This window comes from Choloepus didactylus, chromosome 14, assembly GCF_015220235.1.
Source record: "Choloepus didactylus isolate mChoDid1 chromosome 14, mChoDid1.pri, whole genome shotgun sequence".
Lineage (NCBI taxonomy): Eukaryota > Metazoa > Chordata > Mammalia > Pilosa > Megalonychidae > Choloepus > Choloepus didactylus.
Window position 1 is genome coordinate 79,368,537 of NC_051320.1, and position 22,162 is coordinate 79,390,698.

Below are 22,162 nucleotides of genomic sequence, written 5' to 3' on the forward strand. Positions count from 1 at the left end.
CTAGATGATAAAGATTTTGCTGAATCTGAAACACTTATAGTAGCAGTACCTTCAAGTTGGGGCATTATGTACACTGGGGCAGGCAGAAGAATGGAAATTTTACAAGGGGTACACAGAGAGGTTTTTTTGGTTTTAACTTTTGATTGATGTACAACATGTATACATACAGAAAAGTAGACAAAACACAGTGAATACCATGTAACCAACACCAAGATCAAGAAAAAGAACATGCACCAACACTCCAGCATAGTCACAACACTCTAGAGTAAACAATATTCTGTCTTCTATCAGCATGGATTTGTTTTGCCGTTTTTGACTATATCTATCTAAAAGTGTGTCTAGGTTTCACTCAACATTATGTTTGGGAGATTCATCCATACTGTTTTCTATAGTTAAGGTTTAATTATTCTCACTGTTGTATCATAATCCATATCATTCTATTCTGTTGATACGCATTTGGGTTGCTCCCAGTGTTGGGCTATTACAAATACTGCTTCTACAAACATTCTTGTCCATGTCTTTTGGCTAACATAACATATGTAATCTCGTTGGGTATATAGCTAAAGATGGATAGTTTTTTTTTTTTTTAAATCTTCATTTTATTGAGATATATTCACATACCACACAGTCATACAAAACAAATTGTACATTCGATTGTTCACAGTACCATTACATAGTTGTACATTCATCACCTAAAGCAATCCCTGACACCTTCATTAGCATATACACAAAAATAACAAGAATAATAATTAAAGTGAAAAAGAGCAATTAAAGTAAAAAAGAACACTGGGTGCCTGTCTGTTTCCTTCCCCTATTTTTCTACTCAGATGGATAGTTTTAAAGGAGTCAATACCACAGGCTAAATTTTCAGGTATATTCTTGTTTAAAGCTGATTTGACTGAGACCAAATCTGGTGGTAGAGGGCTCTTACCAGTATTCCTTTCTCACCCTCCCACTCCCAGCTGCTTCCTATTTTTACAAAAGGGCTTATTCTTTATTTCAAATATAGTACTATGTCAAATCAATTTCTCCAGGATGGACAAACCAGCAGTGTAATAAGGGAAAGTTCTAGCCCCAGCCAAATACCCAAATGCCTAAACCCATGAACACTGTTTTAAAAATCATTTAAAAGACTCAAGAGCTAACAAGGAAGTGAGGAATTATGGAGAGAAAACCTGGAAAAAACAAATGAACGGTGAGAAGCTGAACAGAGGCTGACATTCAGGACTTAAAGAACAGAACTTAGAATTAAGAGCCTGCGAAGGAAGGAGACTCCTGGTAAATCCTACATGCTTTGGGTTGGTCCTCTGTAGGGTTATACACTAGGAATAAAGGATAATAGAAAATAGAACAGAATTTATAGTACATGAAATTCAGTTTCAAATCAACTCCCAACAACTAGATAAAGGTGATCTGGGGTTCCAAGTGGTACATCATTACAAACCTGGATTTAAGAATGCAAAGTTGGTTTAATATTTAGAAAACTCAATATAATTCACCACATTACTATAAATAAAAGAAACAGAGACAGTAAATGGCATGAGAAGAGAATAAAGGTTACAATTTCATAAAAAAAAATTACCCAAGCACACTTACCAGGTGTGCTACAAGCCACAGGAATACTGGGCATCTTCAGTTTCTCACTCTGCTCCAGATCTGATTTTTTATCACCAGCAGGAGTGGAATTTTGCTTTGGCATCACATGGTAGTAAGATGGGGCAAATTTGGAAGAGCTACAACCTTAAAAATAAGACATGTGGGATGTCAAAGAGGATTTCTAGATTTCAAAATTATAGAAAACATTAGTTAAAAGGACTCAATATACTATATCTGAAACATCTTTTCCTACTGCCAAATCTATTTGCCTACCTCTTTTCTTTCTAGATTCCTGAATTTCTTCACAAAGATGTTCAAACTCTTCATCAAGTTCTTCTTTAATTATTGCATAGGCAGTATCTCTCAAAGCACAGGCTCTATGCCTAATAAGACGATCTGAGAAATGAATACAAATTACAACTCTTTATTTTTCCCTTTTAATAACTTACCAAAAATAAACTTAACATGTTAGGGTAGGATTATACTCATTACCATTACTTTTTTTACTTTTGCCACAAACAGTAAAAACTAATGGAATTGTATTGTTGTTTCTGATCTTAATTTAATATTCTGGACATCTGATTCAAGATGGCAGACTAAACCTGAACAATTTTTTTTTTTTTAAGGAAAGAAGAAAGGAAAAATGTTATGTTTTAGTACCTTAATGGCAATCTTCCCTGCTTTTTGAACCAGGGGCTCTGAATTTTTATATTGCATTGGGCCAGGCAAACTTACAGCCAATCTTGTGTTGGGTCATACAGTAGGTGGATGTTTACGTTTTGCAAATGCTAACAAATAGTTTTCCAAAGTAATTGTACCATTTTCCACTTTTATCAGTAATATATGAGTTACAAATCTTGCCGACACTTGGTATTTTCACTGTTTATGATTTTAGCCACTCTAGTGGGTTTATAGTGGCATTTCATTCTAGTTTCAATTAGTATTTCCCTGATGATTATAATGTTGAACCTCTTTTCTTATGTTTATTAGTCATTTGAACTTCATCTTTGAGAAGCACCAACTGAAATCTTTTGTCCTTTAATTAGGTTGTATTTTTTATTTTAGTGTTCTTTACACATTTATTCTAGATATCAATCATTTGTCAGAAATATATTACAAAAATCTACCATTTTGTGGTTGGTAATTTCACTCTGTGCTGTCTTGACAACAGAATTCACTAATTTTAATGAAATTTGATTTATCAATTTTGTTTTCTTTATTGTTAGTGCATTGTGTACCCTGTTTGAGAAATCTTTGCCCTCTCAAGGTCTATGATTGGTCATAAATTAATTTTTATGTACTGTGTAAAACAGAGGTTATATTTTTTCCCATGTTATCCAATTGGTCCAGCACCATTATTGAAGAGACTCTCTTGTCCCCACTGAATTGCAGTGGCACGTTTGTCAAAATCAGATGAGTGTATATGTGGATCTACTTTTTGGAGTGTCTATTACCTTTGAGCTATATGTATGTTCCTGCATTAACATGGCTTAATTGCTCTCAATTCACGATAAAACTTGACATCTTTTAGTGTAAGTCTGCAACTTTATTGTTCTTTGTGATCATTTTGTATTCTAGGTCCTTTGCAATTCCAGGTAAAACTTAAAATCAGCCTGTCAATTTCCACCAAAAATCTCTGTCATTTTTTATTGAGATTGCACTGCATTTGTGGATTATTTGGAGGGAAAATTTACATCTTTTTATTTGTGGGTTTACATAACAATCGTGCATAAAATAAAGGATTCCTACACACTGCCCTATTAACACTTTGCATTGGTGTGGAACATTTGTTACAACTGATGAGAGCACATTTTTACAACTGTCCTATCAACTATAGTCTATGATTTAACCTAGGGTAGGGTTCACTGTTTAGTGCAGTTCCATGGATTAAAAAAAAATTTTTTTATTGTTACCATATAGATAACCTAATATTTCCCTTTTTGACCTCGTTCAGATACATATTTCAGTGCTGATAATTATGTTCACAATGTTCACAACCATTCACTACAAAAACATTTCCATTGTTCTAAATAGGAACCTTGTATTTTAAGCTTTAACTTCTCATTCCCTATTCTCAATCCATCCCCTGGTAACCTATGTTCTAAATTTTAGATTCAGATTCTGACTCTATGAGTTTCCTTATTCTAATTGTTTCAAATCAGTGAGATCATACATATTCGTCCTTTTGTGTCTTGGCTTATTTCACTCAACATGATGTCTTCAAAGACATTTTCCTACAGTCAGAGTCCAGGCAGTGTGAATTGTCACATGTACCAGAACTTCATCCCCCTTTACAGCTGAATAATATTCCATTGTATGTAGGTATATGCCACATTTTGTTTATCCATTCATCAGTCAATGGACACTTGGGTTACTTCCATTTTTTGGCAATTGTGATAATGCTGCTATGAACATTGGTGTGCAAATATATGTTCAATTGCCTGCTTTCAATTCTTTTGGGGATATACCTAGTAGTGGGATTGCTGGTTCATACGGCGATTCTAGATTTGACTTTCTGACGAACCATTAAACTGTCTTCCACAGCGGTTGCAACATTTTATATTGCCACCAGCAATGAATGAGTGTTCCAATTTCTCTGCAACTTCACCAACATTTGTAAATTTTTTTTTTAATTAGCAGCCATTCTAATGGGTGTGAAATGGTATCTCATTGTAGTTTTGATTTGCATTTCCCTGATGGCTAATGATTGTGCATCTTTTCATGTGCTTTCCAGCCATTTGTGTATCTTCTTTGAAAAGATGTCTGTTCAAGTCTTTTGCCCATTTTTAAATTGGGTTTGTTTTTTGGTATGGGACTATCTAAATTCTGGATATTAACCCTTTATCGGGTATGTGGCTTCCAAATATTCTCCTACAGTCAGAGTCCAGGCACTGTGAATTGGAATATGCTCTGAGGAAGACAACAGGTAATAAGTGAATGCAAGATGGCTTGAACTGCTGGATCAGTTCTGTAATGTTCACTTCACAGCTTACAGCTAATAGAAATAATTCTCAGAAGGGATGCAACTGGGGGCTTCTACATGACATCTGTATCTGAAGAAAGGTGTGGGATAAATTATAAAGCGGTGGTTCTCAAAGTGGGGTTCCTGGACCAGCAGCATCAGCATCATCTGGGAACTTCTTAGAAATGCAAATTATCAGGCCCCACCCTAGACCTACAGAATAAAAAACCCTGGAGTTGGGGCCCAGCAACCTATATTTTAACAAATTCTTTAAGTGATTCTGAAATGCCTGCTGAAGTTCGAACACCATTGGCCTAAAGTAATTTTAGATTGCCGCAATGTCAGAAAGAGAAGCAATAGCAGCACGACTGCTATAGAACAGTAAAAGCCCTGCGCCTTCAGAGTGTTTCCTTCTTTCTACACTTAAGGGTTGTTCCCACCTTGATTCGCACTGATTACTCCAGAAATGAGCTATAGGGAAATGATTAGGGAAGGAAGAAGACTGGACAGGGAAGAACAGTGATCTTTCCAATTGTAAAAGAAATCCTCAGTACCTCCTTATGCTAATTGATCTACGTTATAAACATTATCATTTTAAAAACAGAAAGCTAATGTACTTTAACAGAGAGTTAATGCTGGAAAAGAACTGTTAAAAATATACATTTTTTATCCACCAAGAGAATCAAGAGCATCGCATCCTTAAAACAAGAATAGGAAGTTAGGAAAATGAAGCACCTGAAGAAGAACATTTCTTGGAAATGAACAAACAAGTTGTGGACAAATCCCTTACTTTATAAATTTTATTTATCAATAGAGAGAATAGATGAGGGTAGACAGAGTATATGTATAGAGAAAAGTCTGGAAAGATATCCCCAAACTTAACAGCGTCCACTTTTGGAGACAGAAAATGGGGGACTTAAATTTTTTGGCAATCACCATTTACAAGTATTATACTATATTACTTTTGTAATAAAAAAATGTAAAGGTTTTAACTAAGAAAACTTTTGTAAACCTACTGTGTTACTGAGTCAGAGTTTATTTTTCCCCTTTGAGAAAGCACTGACACGCAAAGGAAACAAGCTACACTGTTACACAGTTTTGTCTTGTTAGGGGATACTATCATGTAAGTGTTAATAAGAACAGGGATTTTAGAGTGACACAAAACTCCATATTCTGTCCCTGCAACCTCCTACCATTGTGAACTCGAGCAAGTTTTTTAACCTCTCTAAATTTCATATTCCTCATCTGTAAAATGAGGGAAAGGTTCTTGCGAAGATTAAATGGTATGTGAATATAAAATGCTTATAATATAGCATTTGAGATATAAATCAATCCTCCCCAAATATTAGCACCCTCATTCCACTCCCTGAAAAAAACCCATAATACTCACCTCCAGGATCTCGATCTGGGTTGTATTCTAAAGCATTACTACAGATTAGATCAATATCACTCAGATAGTCTTTCACAGTCAGATACTTGTGTAGATCAATTTTACTGATAACAGATGAAAGGTCCATTGGCTGTTTAATTACAGTGACATAATCAGGAACCTAAAATTCAAACACATGATTAAATATTAACTCTGGACATAAAAAACATTTAGTGAATCATGTTTTTGTACCAGGCAATGTAGAGGAGAGAGAATAAATACATAAGAGGCAAAGACAATATATTAATATGGCAACTTTAATGCTATTTAAAGATGGTTTTGTTTTGTATTTATCCTTATTCTTGGGCAGTAACATCCTATACCTCTTTCCTTATCCAAACATCACCCATCCTTCTATGTTAAGTCCTGGCTCTTTCATTAAGTCTTCTTCAATTATTCTAGCTCATTCCAACCATGGAGGTCACAGCAATACCATATTTCACTAAGACATTCTCAAATTGCTTCTGGAATGTTTTGGGTTGGGCAAAATTAAGAGTCTATTTTCTGCAGGAAAGGAAAATGTGTAACATAGCTTCTGAATTCTCCACATGCTTAGGACACTACTCAGTAAATGTTTCTGAAAACAAGAACAGGATATAGATAGGCAATTACATAAAACTATTCAAATATTCTCTGATTTTGAACGATTATTGCCTAGAATACATTTAATCCAAAGATTAAATTAATACCTCATCAGGATCAACGGGCTTAGTAAATACTCGGAATCGCTTGTCAATAGCAAGCCTATGTGTAACATTTCTCAAGAAAATCCTCAGTTCTCTAAATGTATCTTCTTCTTGTTCCTCTAACCGTTTAACTTCTTCTGCTGTCAGTAGTCTTGGCTCAGGTGGTGGTGCTACTGGGAGTACCTCCAAGGCCTGCAAAACTTCACACAAATGGAAGATTTTAGTTAACATTCCTTCATAACATCAAGGATGACAAAATGATTCAGTGCAAGAAGTGGCCAGGTTTGAGGGGTTATCCTCCTTACAATGTGTCAGAAATCCAAAGCATTTGGAAAACTAAAGGGCTACCATAATCTCTATCCCCACCTCTCCTCCAGAAATTATTGCTAATTTAAACTTTAATGTCTCTTTCTAAAAGTTATTACCTCTGTTCCATTTTAATATCATTTAAAAGACTACTAAAAAACCTTGAAAATGCATTTACAGGACAAGAATATTTATTAAAAATTCTTTGCTAGTTTTTTTCACATATCCCACGTTTCATATGTCACAAAAGTTTAATTTTGTTTGAACAGTTCTCAGGATAAAAGACAGGAGTATGACAGTGCTGCCCCAATAAGCAAGCGATCTATTAAGGGAGTAAGAAACTCAATTGTAACATCATTATAATGCCATATTAGTGTGAAAAAAGTAGGATGGGTCATAAAGGTGGGAACAACTAATCCTGCCTAGAAATTAATGAAGAAAAATATTTAGTTATACCTAGAAGGATGAGTGGTTCCTTAGGCAGAGATGGGGGATAGAAGCATTAGTGTTGGAGAGCAAACAAGAATGAAATTGTGAAAGGACAGGACTATGTTGCATATAGTTAAAAGAAAAAGTACTCTGAACACAAAGTATAAAAATAGGCTTAGAAAGACTAGGGCTATATTATGAAAGCCTTTGAGAACTTTATTACATTTATTTGGAAAGCACAGAGATTTTTAAGCAGAAGCAGCAACCTCACAATACTATTAAATGAGATTTTATTCACACTTTCTCAAAACTTATTTTATATTAACTTTGATATAGCAACTAACCTGCTTTCTTTTTTGATATAGGAGGCTTAGCAGCTTGTTTTAGGATTAAGTCTTCAAAAAAATTTGTTCGTTCTTCCTTACCAGGTAACTGGACATTAAAAATTTCTCCATAATCACGTATAAATAATTCTTGCACCTTATAAAGGATAACAAATGCATTGTGAATGAATACAAACACACACACACTCTCTTTGTAGGTATCACTCAAAGCAACAGTAAATTATACACATATTTTTAACAATAATCTAAATTATCAATAAATGATTTTTAAACAAGTCTTCTAAATATGGTATATTTAAGTATAAAACATGTAGTTCCACATTTTAAAACTTTTTTTCTAACAACAAATTTGTGGACTATAAGTTTTACTCTTTTCTTAGCTCATTGCTTCTCATATGCCACTTCTGTAAAACAAAAAATTTAAGAGGAAAAATAATCCTTTATAATTCTTTCAGGAAGACGTTTATGGGGTAATAGTTTATTACTCTGTGCATGCACAAAACTACCTTTATTTTGCTCTTCCACTCAAATGCTAACTTGGTTGGGCAGAGAATTGTAGGTTCAAAATCATTTTCCCAGCCCCATTCTGATCAAGATGGTGAAGTGAGATGTTTCAGGGTCCCATTGCCCAAAGCAGCTTTGAACAAAGCAGCAAAACCATATTTTTCAAAGCTCCAGAAAACAGTTAAAGGACTGCAGAAACAGAGCAAGTACTGAATCAAGAAAAAGGCCACTTAAAAGCTATGATGTTACATCCCAGAATATTTTCGGCAAATAATAAAAAAAAGTATTTGCAAAGTTCTCTTGAGGGACTGGGGAAAAATGTGGAACTATTAAAACTTCCCCACCTGGGGAACCCCTGCTATTCTCTTAAGCAATAGAGGCTCCCAATTTAATAAGCCAAGCCCTCAATCTAGAGCTTTGCCCTTATGAAACTTATCTTTCCAATGGTGAAGCTAAGCCTACTTAAAACTATGCCTAAGAGTCACCCCCAGGAAACTTTTGTTGCTCAGATGTGGCCTGTATCTCTATGCCAACTCTGCAGATTAACTCACTATCCTCTCCACTACATGGGACATGACTCCCAGGGGTATAAGTCTCCCTGGCAACGTGGGACATGATTCCCAGGAATGAGCCTGGCCATGGCTTCGTGGGACTAAGAATGCCTTCTTGACCAAAAGGGGGAAAAGAAATGAAACAAAATAAAGTTTCAGTGGCTAAGAGATTTCAAATAGGGTTGAGAGGTCATTCTGGAGGTTATTCTTATGCTTTACATAGATATTCCTTTAAGTTTCTAGTGTATTAGAACAGCTAGAAGGAAATGTCTGAAACTGTCGAACTGTTATCCAGTAGCCTTGATTCTTTTTTTTTTTATCATCATTTTATTGAGATATATTCACATACCACGCAGTCATACAAAACAAATTGTACTTTCGATTGTTTACAGTACCATTACATAGTTGTACATTCATCACCTAAATCAATCCCTGACACCTTCATTAGCACACACACAAAAACAACAAGAATAATAATTAGAGTGAAAAAGAGAAATTGAAGTAAAAAAGAACACTGGGTACCTTTGTCTGTTTGTTTGCTTCCCCTACTTTTCTACACATCCATCCATAAACTAGACAAAGTGGAGTTTGGTCCTTATGGCTTTCCCAATCCCATTGTCACCCCTCATAAGCTACATTTTTATCCAACTGTCTTCGAGATTCATGGGTTCTGGGTTGTAGTTTGATAGTTTCACAGTAGCCTTGATTCTTAAGATGAAGAATCGTGTGACTGACACTCCCTTTATCTAGTGTATGGGCAAATAACAAAATAAAAACAAACAAATAAATAATGGGGGAGAGCAGATAAGGGGTATGGGATGCTTTGGTTTTTTTTTTTATTTTTTATTTTGGAGTAATGAAAATGTCCTAAAATTGAGATTGTGGTGATGAATGCACAAGTATATGAGGATACTTTGAGCCACTGTTTGTATACTTTGGATGGATTATATGGTGTGTGAATACATCTCAGTAAAATTCATTTACTGGGAAAACAAAACAAAACAAAACAAAAAACACATGACACTCTCGCTGGCTACTTCCCCACCCCTCACTGGCTTGGCATGAATCTAGTCTGCACTCAGAGTATAGATCCCTGGTCCTAGCTGCAGAGGGAGCAGAGTAACCCTTCGGGCACATACTGGGACCAAGTAAATATCTGGCTCAATCTGTCTGGTGGTAGCCTGAGTGACTCACCATTCTAGAACTTGCCCCAAGTATAGAAAGCAGTTCACAGAGCTCTCCTACAGAATGCTTGTAAGACAGCAATTAAGTGGCTATCTGGGGCAAAAGAATGCTGGCTGTAGGATATACAGTGCAGTGCCCAGGATCTTGAGGAAAGTGTTTCCTAGGGTAAGAGGAGATATTTGGAACCCTATAAATGGGTGAATTCCTAGGGTCACATGCACAGAAAGGATGAAGGTAGCCCCTATGGTTTGGCCCTGAGCTATTCTTTTAACTCACTGTATGGACAAGCCCTGAAGGAGAACACTTCCACAGGCCAATCTGCAATGACTGGGAAGGGTATTTTCTTTTTTCCTTTTTTTTTCTTTTAAATTTTAGTTGTCTTCCAGCATTCAAGGGAAGCTGTCGTAACACTAGCTTGAAAACAAGCTTAAGGAACAGATATTTCAGAGTCTCAATTTCAGCAATTTAACACAGCAAAATATTAAAATGTGCAGGCCTCAACACCTTCAAAGAAACAGGAAATGATGGTTCAGGCAAAGGAGAAGATTAAACCATTAGAAACCATCAATGAGGAGGATCAGACCTGGGACATTTCAGACAAAGACTTTAATGATAGATGAATACAGAGGGAATACTGCTAGAGAGAAGGAAATCATGAAAACGAACCAAGCAGAACTGAAGACAACAGTAAGAAAAATTAAGAATTCCCTAGATGGAGCTGGTAGAAGAAATAATCAGTGTACCCGAAGATAAGACAACTGAAATCACCCAGTCTGAGGAGCACAAAGAGGAAAGAAAGAAGAAAACTGAATAGAGCCTGAGGAAATAGTGGGACACCACAAAGCATCCCAATATAAGCATTGTAAGAGTCCCAAAAGGAGAAGAAAGAAAAGGGGCAGAGAGAATATTCAAAGAAATAATGGATGAAAACTTCTCTAATTCAACAAAAGCCTTGAATTTATCACATCCAGTGTGCTCAGTGCACTCCAAACAGGATAAAGCCAAATAGACCCACACTGCACCATGTTATATTTAAACTGTTGAATGCCAAAGGTCGAGAATTCAGAAAACCATCTGAGAAGCAACGTGTTACATATAAGCGAGCCTCAATAAGATTAAGTACTGATTTCTCATCGGAAACCACAGAGCCAAAAAGGCAGTGGGATGACATATTTAAAGTGCTGAAAGCAAAAACTTGCCAACCAAGAATTCTATATCTGGCAAAACTGTCTTTCAGCAATGAGGGAGAGATTAAGACATTCCCAGATAAACAAAACCTGAGGGAGTTTCTCACCACTAGACCAGTCCTACAAAAGATGCTAAAGAGAGTTCTACAGGTTGGAAGGAAAGGACAACAGACAACAGAAAGAGGCTGCATGAAGAAATAAAGATTTCTAGTGAGGGTAATGACATAGGTAAATATAAATGCCAATAGTATTGTATTTTTGGTTTGTAACTCCACTCTTTACTTCTATAAGGCAAATTTAAAAAATGTAATGACAAATCAGTGGTTTTGGACTCAATGTATAAACATGCAATTTATGACAAACTACGTATGTGTGGGGAAACAGAGGTATATAGGAACATGGTTTATATATACTATTAAAGTTAAGTTGGTATACTTTGTAACAAAACAATGGAGACTATGCAAGCCCAAACAGACAGAAATTAGTACAGGTTGCCAGGCGGAGTGGGAGAGGGGGACAGGGAAATGTGGAGTTAATGCATAATGGATGTAAGGTTTCTGTTAGGGGAGATGAGAGAGTTTTAGTAACGGAAGGTGGTGAGGGTACCGAAATATTGTGATTGTGATTAATCCCACTGAATGGCATGCTTGGGAGTGGATGAGATGGGAAAGTTCACGTGTTCCCACAATTAAAAAAAAAAAAAAGAGCAAGTGACAATGATTAAATGAAATACATGATTATGGATGGATCTAGCAAGAGATGAGAAAAGGCACAAAGGGACATTAGTGGAACCCATGAAAATTGTAATATAGACTGAATCACTAAAGATTATAAGGCTGAAAGTAGACTTGCTTATTTGCATCGATGGAGTCAAGATGATTCATTTTAAAAATCGAGCAATTCTTAGTCCTGTTCCCATTACCCCTTCTATACAATATGGCACACTACTTTCCCCAGTTTACAACTATACACTTAGGAAACATCACACTAAGAAAAGTTAGAGAAGCTATCTTAAAAAAATAGACAAATAAAATAAATCTTTTTGGTCCAGAAACCCGACATTCTCCATAAAGTTTTCCAGGACTAAACTAATTATATTTCTTTAACCTTGCAATACAAAGATAATTCAACTAGTTTATCTTATCTGTTACCAAAAGTATAAATTCATTATCTTTGTTTCAAACTTCAAAATAATGACAAAGGTTTAACTGACAGTGAGTACAATAAACCAATGACATAATATGGTTACTAAAGTAGCAACCTTTATTCTGTGTAGATTAGAATATTGCTAGAGTACTCCATTCTGGGTACAGTCTTTCAAGTGGAATAAAAAGAGAAAGATATTCAGATGAGTGACTAGAATTTGAAGAAACTAAAACTATACGCCATGTGCGGCAGAGTCTGCTACTACTCACTGCAATCCATGTTCTTTAACTTGTGAGCACATGTCGTATTACCTAGCCTCCCTTGCAGATATGGCTATGTGCCTGAGCTCTAGCCTACATACAGAATATGAGAGGAAGTGATATATACCACTTCTAGACCAGGCACATGCATGGGCCACTCTTTCCAGCTGGCTGGAATGGAAGCAACATGGAAAGCAACATGATGAAAACGAGAAAGCCCCTCTGAGCCCGCGTGTCTAAATGGCTGCATGAGGAACAGCCACCTGTGTCCATCTATTCATCAACCTAGTACTGTTACGTGAACAAGAAATACACTTGTATTGTGTCAATTACCCTAATGAATATATCCTATCATAGAAGAAGAAATGTTTAGTATAAAGGAAGCTGAGTCAATGAACACAGTAAGTTAGATTTTTTTTTTAAGAGTCAGAGCTAACAAATAGAATAGCAAAGTAAGAGTTTAGACATAAGTGGGATAGCTGCATACAGAGGTCGTAAATGAGAATCCAGAACTAGATGTCTAACTAAACTAGAAACCTTTGAGGATTCTTCCAACCCTGAGAGTCTGTAATACATATTTAATGTTCATTTCCCAGCTTATTCAACTTTCATGTCTACCAATCAACTATTAAATCAGAGTCATCAAGGACATAATCTGGTCCCTTAACTCATTGACCTAATTTTCTTCTACTCTGCTCTAGCTACTCTACTCCGGCCTTCATGCTATTTTTTCCAACATGCCAGGCACACTTATGCTTGAAAACCTTTACACTTGCTTCTTCCTCTGCCAGAATTTTTGTACCTCAGATACTCAGACACCTAATTATATTACCTTTTTCAGGTCTTTGCTCAAATGCTACCTCCTTATTGAGGCCTTCCCTGGCCTATTTAACAATGTAACTCCACCCAGACTCTTTTGGTACTCCTAATTAAATTTACCTTTGACAAAATTGGTATGCACAATTTATAGAACATTATTTAGTAGGAAGAAAAATTAAGATATTTTATTAGAGAAATATTTGAGAGCTTATTCTGTGCCATGGTTCTAGGCATTGGGAAAACAGCAGTGAGTAATAGACAAAAACTTGTACCTTCTTAGAACTTACATTTTAGTTGAGAAGACAAACAAAAAATTAAGTATGTAAATAAAATATATATATATAAATTAATATATAAATTATTATATATATATAAATAAATATATAATATTAAGCAAGTGCTACGGAGAAGACCTAAAGGAAAGTAATATACTACTATCAAAAATTTAAAATGTACATACTCTTTGACTCAGCTATAGCTATTCAACTTTAGGAATGAATGATAGAAAAATACACATAGTAATGCTCATACATATTAAAACTTAAGAAGGCTCACTGTAGCAGTTCAATAGAAAAAAACTGGAAAACAGCCAACAGGGATTTGAATAAATAAATTATGGTATATCAGTATAATGGGAAAAGCCATGTGGCTTTTAAAGGAGTGAGATTTATGTACTGAAAAATACATAAGACATATTGATAAGCAAGTAATGCAAATTGGACAGTAGTATGCATCATATAATCCCATTTTTGTTAGAGAATAAAATTTACAATGTAGTCTTATACACACACATTCATACATACATTGCCTCATTCAACAAGCACATACATTAAATATTTAACAATAGTTTTCTTTGATAAGAAAACTTTAATCATTTTATTCATTTCTTTAGCACTTGAATTTTTAAAATGAGTTTTTATTACTTCGGTACTAAGAACTCTCTTTGTAAAGTATAATGATTTTTTCTCCATAAATCACCTCTTCTGGCAGAGTAGGATGGGGTTTGTCTGAAGTTGCAAGCAGTAAAACTGGAGCAAATGAAGGAATATTCTGTAACAATGTGGTAAATGTGGCTTTTAGTGTTGGTCCAACGATCTCCCACCACAAGTGGATATGTGGGACATACACTATACTTGGTGCTGTTCTTTTAGCTTCACGAATCATCTAGTAGAGAAAAACACAAATCATGTTCAGTTAGAGAGCTAGCACATTAGTGACACTAGATTTCTATTGGTCTGGAACAATGTTTAACTTCCCAGAATTATATGATATCCACAAGTTTTTAATTGCTACCTAGAAAACCCCATCAATCCTGTTTTTAAAGGTTTTGTAAAATTCTCAATGTTTGGAAAACATAATTGATCCCAGTAATCAGTAAACAGTTCAAGAAATCTACAAGATTTTTCAGTTGTGGTAACCAAAGTTAAACATAAATATAAAATATTATTTATATTAAAAATTTTAAATACACAAATAACAGGAAAAGAACCCCAGCAGAATATCTGAGTACTTAGTGATTACCAGTCACTGTTCTAAGACCTTTATTCATTTAATCCTAGCAAATTAGCTTCAGGGGGAAAAAAAAGGCAGAGAGAGATCTAATCTCATGACTAAGTGGTGGAATAATGACTAAGCAATTATGTATAGTTCCATTTTTTAAACCTAAGTTAGAAATCAGGAAAAAAAAAAAAAACCAATTCAGAAAGAATGAATCAATTCATGACTTTGTCTTTAGAAGACTGCTTTGTCTTCCAAAAGGCTTGTTTGCCTGGGCAACTGAATTACCTGGGCACATGTTTCTTCAGGGGATGTAGCACTGACTCCAAAAAGAATAGGAATGTCTAACGTATACACTGTAAATTTTTCCAAAGCATGGATGACAGCTGGTGCCAAGTGAGAACCCTGTCCAAATCCTGGTTCTCCCACTATCAGTATTCTTGGTCGAAAAGACATAGGTTGGTGACAAGCGTTTCTGAAAGAAATGATTAATAAGTTTTAGAAAACCCAAAAGTTTAAATTTTTACCTCAAATTACCAACTATGAAATTTCGTAAGTCAAAGTTTTGTCTACAATGCTGAACAATCACAATAACATTATTCATGTGTTTCCTGGAAACAACTAACCTCCATAGATTTTTAGGAATAGTTTCTAAGGTGTAATGTCTCCTATAGTGACACCTGAAACAACAGCTTTTGTTACTGGCATCTTTTATGTTTTCAACTACTACCTCATTTAGTTTTAGGGAATTTACACACCAAAACAACCTCATTAGCAAGGAAAATGTACCTATTCAAATGAAGAAAGTTAAAATTTTCTTTTGCCTTATTAAAGGATTTCTGAGAAAGCCCATTTTCATAAACTGATGGTATATCATCATCACTGTATACCAAGTCACTTTCTAGCAGAGGACAAGAAATATCTGTAAAACAAACAAAAAACCTGTACATTAGTAAATATTCTGGATTGCAAAACAAATCTTTATGTAATGCTTCAGTTAGTAAATCAGCATACTTCAAAGAAAAATAAAAAATACTTGTGTAGATATGAATAACAAGTAAATATGAAAATACATTCTAAACTTAAAACAGGTTAAGGACAATCCGTAAAAAGAAAATTTTCCTCAAAAGTCCAAGATAAAGCACAGCCAAATTCCTTTCAAAAGGGTCTTTTACAAGGAAACATTTCTGGGATATATAAAACATTTGGCTTTACTGATCATGAAAACTAACTTTAAATGCACAATCAACTTTTATACCTGAGTTTGATGCTTTATTTGTTCCGATTTCTGCATGCGGAAATACTCTCTGCACAGCTTCTAAGATCTTGTGAACAGTGCTTTGCAGAAGAGGTTTCACAATAGTGGACAGTGCCTGCCCAGGTGATGTCACAGCTCTTTGGGAAGCTGGTATCATCTTTTGCATAGCTACCACAAAATCTTTAGCTGAGATATTAATCGAGGAGAGGTCTAACTGTAGTTTCTCACTAGTAGTGTAGATCTGTGGATAGCGTCGACGGAGAGCACATAAAGCAGCTTCAGCACATATTGACTTGATATCTGCACCACAGTATCCTAGCCAAAGCAACCAAAACATCTATTAGCATGACCATGGTTTAAAAAATTTAAGTCAGTCTAACAATATAGTTGCAAAATATTTAGGAATAATAAAAACTAAAACTTCTCATTTACCTAGTAAACTCATATGGTGGTAATCACCACCAACAAATCAACTTCTATGAGTGAACGATACAAGCATTAAATATGGCATGGGGTAAATAGCATGAGTTTAAAAATCAGACACACTAGGCTCAAATTGCAGTTTGTCATTTACTAGATGTGTGATCTTTGGCAAATCACTTATGCTCTCTCAGCCCATTTCTTCATCTGTAAAATGAGGACACTGTGACCTACTTCCCAGGATTGATGTGAGAATTACATAAAACAATGCATGTAGAATGTTTAACAGGATGCTTAGAAATATGTAAAGAGTCATTTAAAAATAGCTATTATATTATTCTTGTCTATTTCAACTGCTCTCAATATTCCCTCTGATGCCCAATTTTTCAAATATCTCTATTTAATATCCATGCCTTTGTGAGAAGGAACCATGCCAAAAGGAGGTAAGAAACAAATATAATCCTATCTTTAAACATAACCTTGTAAGACTACAATTTATTCCATCTTTAAAATGACTACATTTAACTGCTTAAAACAATGTTTACCAACACAATTTTCAGCTAGCTCTTCTAGAAATATGTCCAGTGGTTTAGGATTCCAATCTCTTGTGTGAATCTTCAGAATTTCTTTTCGAGCCTATATATAAAAACAATTTAATTTTTTACATCATGCTATTCAAGTTAGAATAGCTTCAATTTAAAATACTTTTAATTATCTGAAATTTTAGTCTACTATTCTTTAAAAAAAATCAATATAAACAGAAATATCTAAAGATGAAATAGAGTGAAAATGAGGAAAAAGATGTATTGGTAAGAATTTAGGGAACTTAATTATATTGTAAAACAGATTGGAATCTATGGTGCTCAAGTCCTATTCATCATAAATGTGAATGAGAAATAAGTATGGAATTATTATTAATTCTGGTGGATATTAAAAGCTGTTTTTAAGAGTAGTGACAGCTCTATCCATATTTCCTTGCTTGGTACCTAAAAAGATTAAACAGAATTTTAAAAACTGGGCAGAATTATATGATGATGTCCATGAAAAAGCCAAAGCTAGCAAACTGGCTAAGGACTGGTTGCTCATTAGGTTATGCGTACTGAAGCAAAGTAAAGTTGTATGATTTTATGCTGCACTCAAATTGAAGGAATTTTAAGAGTATTTTTAGAGAGGCATTCTTATAAATTTAAAGAATTTAAAACTGTCCCTATTTGAGTTTTTTCAACAACTACTTTATACAATTATGATAAAAAAACTCAAGAAACTTCAGACATTGTATGAAGAGTAATCAACACCAAAGGCACACATTTTGTAAAAACGTTAAGTGATTTGAAATTCTTACATCTTTATCGGGTAGGCTAAAAAGGAATTCTCTGTCAAAGCGACCAGGCCTTCGTAAAGCAGGATCTATAGAATCTAGTCTATTGGTAGCTCCAATGACCACAATTTCTCCTCTGCTGTCCAATCCATCCATAAGAGCTAGTAAGGTGGAAACAATAGAACTAAATTTTAAAAAAAAGAAGAAGAGGTTAAGCCCATGAACAATGAATATATCATCCAGTAACATTTCTTCTTTGACAAAATTTATTTTAATGCATTAAGTATGTGAATGAATTTTCTCAGGACAGCTCACTACTTTCAGTGGATTAAAAAAAAAGTCTGTAAAATAACATACTAAATGGCATTTAGAGAATAAAATCAATGGAAAACATAGATGGTTCTTAAAGCACCATAAATCGATCCTGGAAGCCAGTCCATAAAGCATAATTTCACAAAACAATTTGAGACCTCCCCAAGAAGGATGCAACATCAGAAAAAAACTTAGTACTAGATAGAACAAAGAGCTTCTAAAAATCATAAAATATTCCATTATGTATACATTACCAAATAAAGGACCCCAAAAATAAAGAAAAAACACACAAAACGTTTAAAAAACAGGATTTAAATTATATTTAAAACTTTTTATTATGAAAGAGAATAGTAAAATGTTTGGTATCCCAAATTAAGCAATTACCAGATAATTCATAAGACTCTTTGAAAAGAAACTCTGAAAAACTGAGGATGAATTGGGACTAGAAGAAATTTAGATCCCAGCTGGGGTACTGGCATTAAGGAAAAGTACTCCCTTGGGTAAGCAACTGATCATTGGAGGGAACTGCAGTTTTCCCATCTTTAAAATGAAGAAGATGGATTAGCTATTTTTTTCCTAAACTTTTTATTTTGAAATTCTTTCAAACTTACAGGGCAATTATAAAATAATACAAACCCAATCCAAATCTCTTCAGATACTCAGATCTACCAATCTTAACATTGTGCCACATTTGCCATATTATTCTAGTTATCTATCCATCCATTCATCTATTCATCTATTTTTCAATCTATATCTGAACACTTGTGTGTAGGTTGTATATCATGCTCTGTGACCACTTAATATTGCCATGCAATATTTCCTAAGAACAAGGATATTCACTTATGCAACCAGCTTAAATGCAGTTATCAAGTATAAGAAATTTAACATTGATATAAAACTTAGTTTATATTCCATTTTTTCATATGTTCCAATAATGCAGGGTGGACCAGTTTCAGAATCTTAAACTAGTAGTCATATCACAAGACATATTTCGTTTGGCCCAGGCAGTGTCTTAATAGCATCCCAATTAGTTGAAAATGTTTTAAAAGATATTTAACACAAAAATTCGAATATAAAGATTTGGAAAGAATTTATTTTTTCAAGTCTGGGCCAGCTTCTGCACTTCAATAACAGACTTGACTTAAAAACAACTGGCTTTGCTCTTAGGGTCAGGCACTTAGCCACATTCCAACTGTGGCCCCAACTCCTACCCAATAACCTACATATTCATTTGCTTTAATGGACTGGCTTGTAGGTATTTAAACATGTATCACAAGTTAAATCTTCTGTAACCAAGACTTTTAAATTGTGTTTCAGAATACCTCACCAACCAAAACAGGTCCACTTTTTCTTTTTATTCTGTATGTTGGGGTTCTATTACCATTTAACATTCTACCCCTCATGCAACATCTATACAGCTGAGAATAAAGGAAGAATGGCAGAAATGTCATTAAGCAAGTTTTACCTGTGAATTTGATCTTGTCTGCTTGATCGTACTGGAGCCAGACCGTCGATTTCATCAAAGAAAATAATTGATGGACGCATCTGATAGGCCTAGAAAACAAGTCCAGTGGGCACATGTTACTATAAAAGTCCTCAAATATGTAACCTTAACGTAAACCATTTTCATCCAATTTACTTACCAGAATATAATATAAATCTAAATGTAACTTCAAGAACTATGCTTTAAGGATTCGGACTAAATTATAATAGAATAGTGTTTATTTTTATTTGCATTTTCAACTGGAAATACTCAAAACACATACTCCACTGGTTATATACTTTAGATTTCATATAGCAATAGTTATTGGTCACAAAATAAATATCTATTAAAGACTAATTATGGAAATAAGCAAACAATAGAAGGCAGTGACACAGCCTTCTTCCATGTCAGATGGGAAAATATTATTTACCAAGATGTACCAGTTAAAATAAAGGAACCTTAGTGACACAAGAGATTTAAAATCATGTACAGCAATATGCCTCAGCAGATCAGAAAGTAATATCTCACAATACAATTTGGAATATGAAACTGAAAGCCACCCCAGCGCAGAACTATTCATCAACCTGCACATTGAGACATAAGTATACACTACTTTATGTAGTTTAAGTAGTGTATACTCTGGAACTACTACTTTCTCTCTAGGTATGAGACCTAAGACTCCCAAAAATTGAGATCCAATTACTTCTTTTTCTTCTTACCATAAAACTATTCATTATAGTTTGCTGTTATCTTGACATAGAAAAGAAATTAATCTAGAAAGGTTTTATGTTTGCTCCAATACTTCTGAGTCTATTTCTGAGAAAAGTGATTAAATGCAAGATTTATCTAATCTGTATACTTACTCCTGCACTGATTACAGATCTATATATAAATTTTAATATCATACCTGATCAAACAGTAATCGTAGCTGTCTTTCAGATTCCCCTACCCATTTACTCAGACAATCAGCACCTTTCCGCATGAAAAATGCTACTCTTTTATCCCCTTGGCTGCACTCATTGGCAAGTGCTCTAGCAACCAGAGTTTTTCCAGTTCCAGGAGGACCATAAAACAAACAACCTCTGTAAAAGAATACAGAACTTTTAGTATTACATTCAAGTATAATATTTACACACCAAAAAAATTAGAAACCAATTTCATGAATCTATTTCAATAGTGATAGACAATAAATAAGACAACTAAAATGTGGTTTCATACCACAAAGGACAACTTAAAACCTTGGAATTAATATTGAAATTAAATAAAACCTTGTGTTTGAAACAGATTCTTTTATTCATTCATCATGGGGGAACCGAACACTGAAAGAAACATGAAGGGAATCTCTATGATAATGGTGATGGGAAGTTCAAAAGGACTAAGAGCAATCAGTCAAGAATAGAACAAGAGAACAAAGCCTCTAGGAAGAAGGTGTTTGAAAAAAAAAAGATGGCCCTGAGAGATTACTTTATATGTTTTGACTGTACTGAAAAGTTTTACAGCTATTGAAGACTTTGTGCATGAATTGATAAGAATACATAAAACTAAGCACAAAAATAAATGAGAAAAGTGTTAAAGCTGAGGGAAGAGAGGTTGTAAAGGAAACAATATCTTAATATACTTTACATGGTGCAGCTGTAAGCAATATTTATATAGTTATGAGACAACACTGCAAATTGATTTAACAATAACAATAGATATATACTGGGAGCTTATAAGGAAGAGAATAGAATGTACATATGTGGAGGGTGGGGAAAATAAAAGATGCAAATAGTCACTGTTCATAGTTAGAAGTCTCTAGATTAGGTAATAAATTGAAAAATCCAGAAATTGCAGTTTAAGCATATGATTTAGATATGTACAGGTAAAAAACTAACAGCTAAAGGAGTTGAAAGTGGTTGCCTCTAGGAAGTGGGAATTGGGGATGGAGAATGGGTGGAGAAGAGTCTACTACTACTTTTCTTTATAAGACTCATAGTACTATTTGACTTTTTAAACTATATATGTGTATTACTTTGATACAAATTTAAAACCAAAATTTTAAAATGAAAGAAAAACATAAAGAGTCTGTGTGGGAGGATTTCCTTATATGAATGAAAAAAAAAATCAGGGAGAATAATATTTGAAACAATTTTTTATGTTAAACATTAAGAAAGTAAAAATATTCACAGCATCCAGGACCTTGCAGAAAAATAAATTACTGTAGACTTGAAAAATTTTATCAGAGAAGCATCATCTTTTTGGATAACAAGATCGCAGCACATATTTTGGCTAAAATAACTATAATTAAGTTACCCTGGTGAAAAGACAACCAACAGAATGGGAGAAAATATTTGGAAACCATATACCCGATAAGGGTTTAATATCCAAAATTTTTAAAGAATTCCAACTCAATAAGGAAAAGATAAAGAACCCAAATTAAAAATGGACAAAGGACTTGAATAGACGTTTCTCCAAAGACATACAAATGGCC

The 22,162-nt window shown here is 34.4% G+C and overlaps 1 protein-coding gene across 1 annotated transcript in view; it reads right to left on the reverse strand.

The window, feature by feature from the left end:
* ATAD2 (ATPase family AAA domain containing 2) overlaps positions 1-22,162 on the reverse strand; it is a 73,647-nt gene that overhangs the window by 5,965 nt on the left and 45,520 nt on the right. Inside the window, exons 12-24 of the mRNA XM_037803204.1 lie at positions 20,600-20,774; positions 19,675-19,763; positions 17,922-18,081; positions 17,125-17,215; positions 16,160-16,474; positions 15,691-15,823; positions 15,190-15,376; positions 14,383-14,568; positions 7,753-7,888; positions 6,677-6,873; positions 5,949-6,108; positions 1,870-1,992; positions 1,597-1,740 (exon numbers count right to left, since the gene is read on the reverse strand). Of these exons, the coding sequence (XP_037659132.1) occupies positions 1,597-1,740; positions 1,870-1,992; positions 5,949-6,108; positions 6,677-6,873; positions 7,753-7,888; positions 14,383-14,568; positions 15,190-15,376; positions 15,691-15,823; positions 16,160-16,474; positions 17,125-17,215; positions 17,922-18,081; positions 19,675-19,763; positions 20,600-20,774 (2,096 nt within the window). The remainder of the gene's footprint in view (positions 1-1,596; positions 1,741-1,869; positions 1,993-5,948; positions 6,109-6,676; positions 6,874-7,752; positions 7,889-14,382; positions 14,569-15,189; positions 15,377-15,690; positions 15,824-16,159; positions 16,475-17,124; positions 17,216-17,921; positions 18,082-19,674; positions 19,764-20,599; positions 20,775-22,162) is intronic.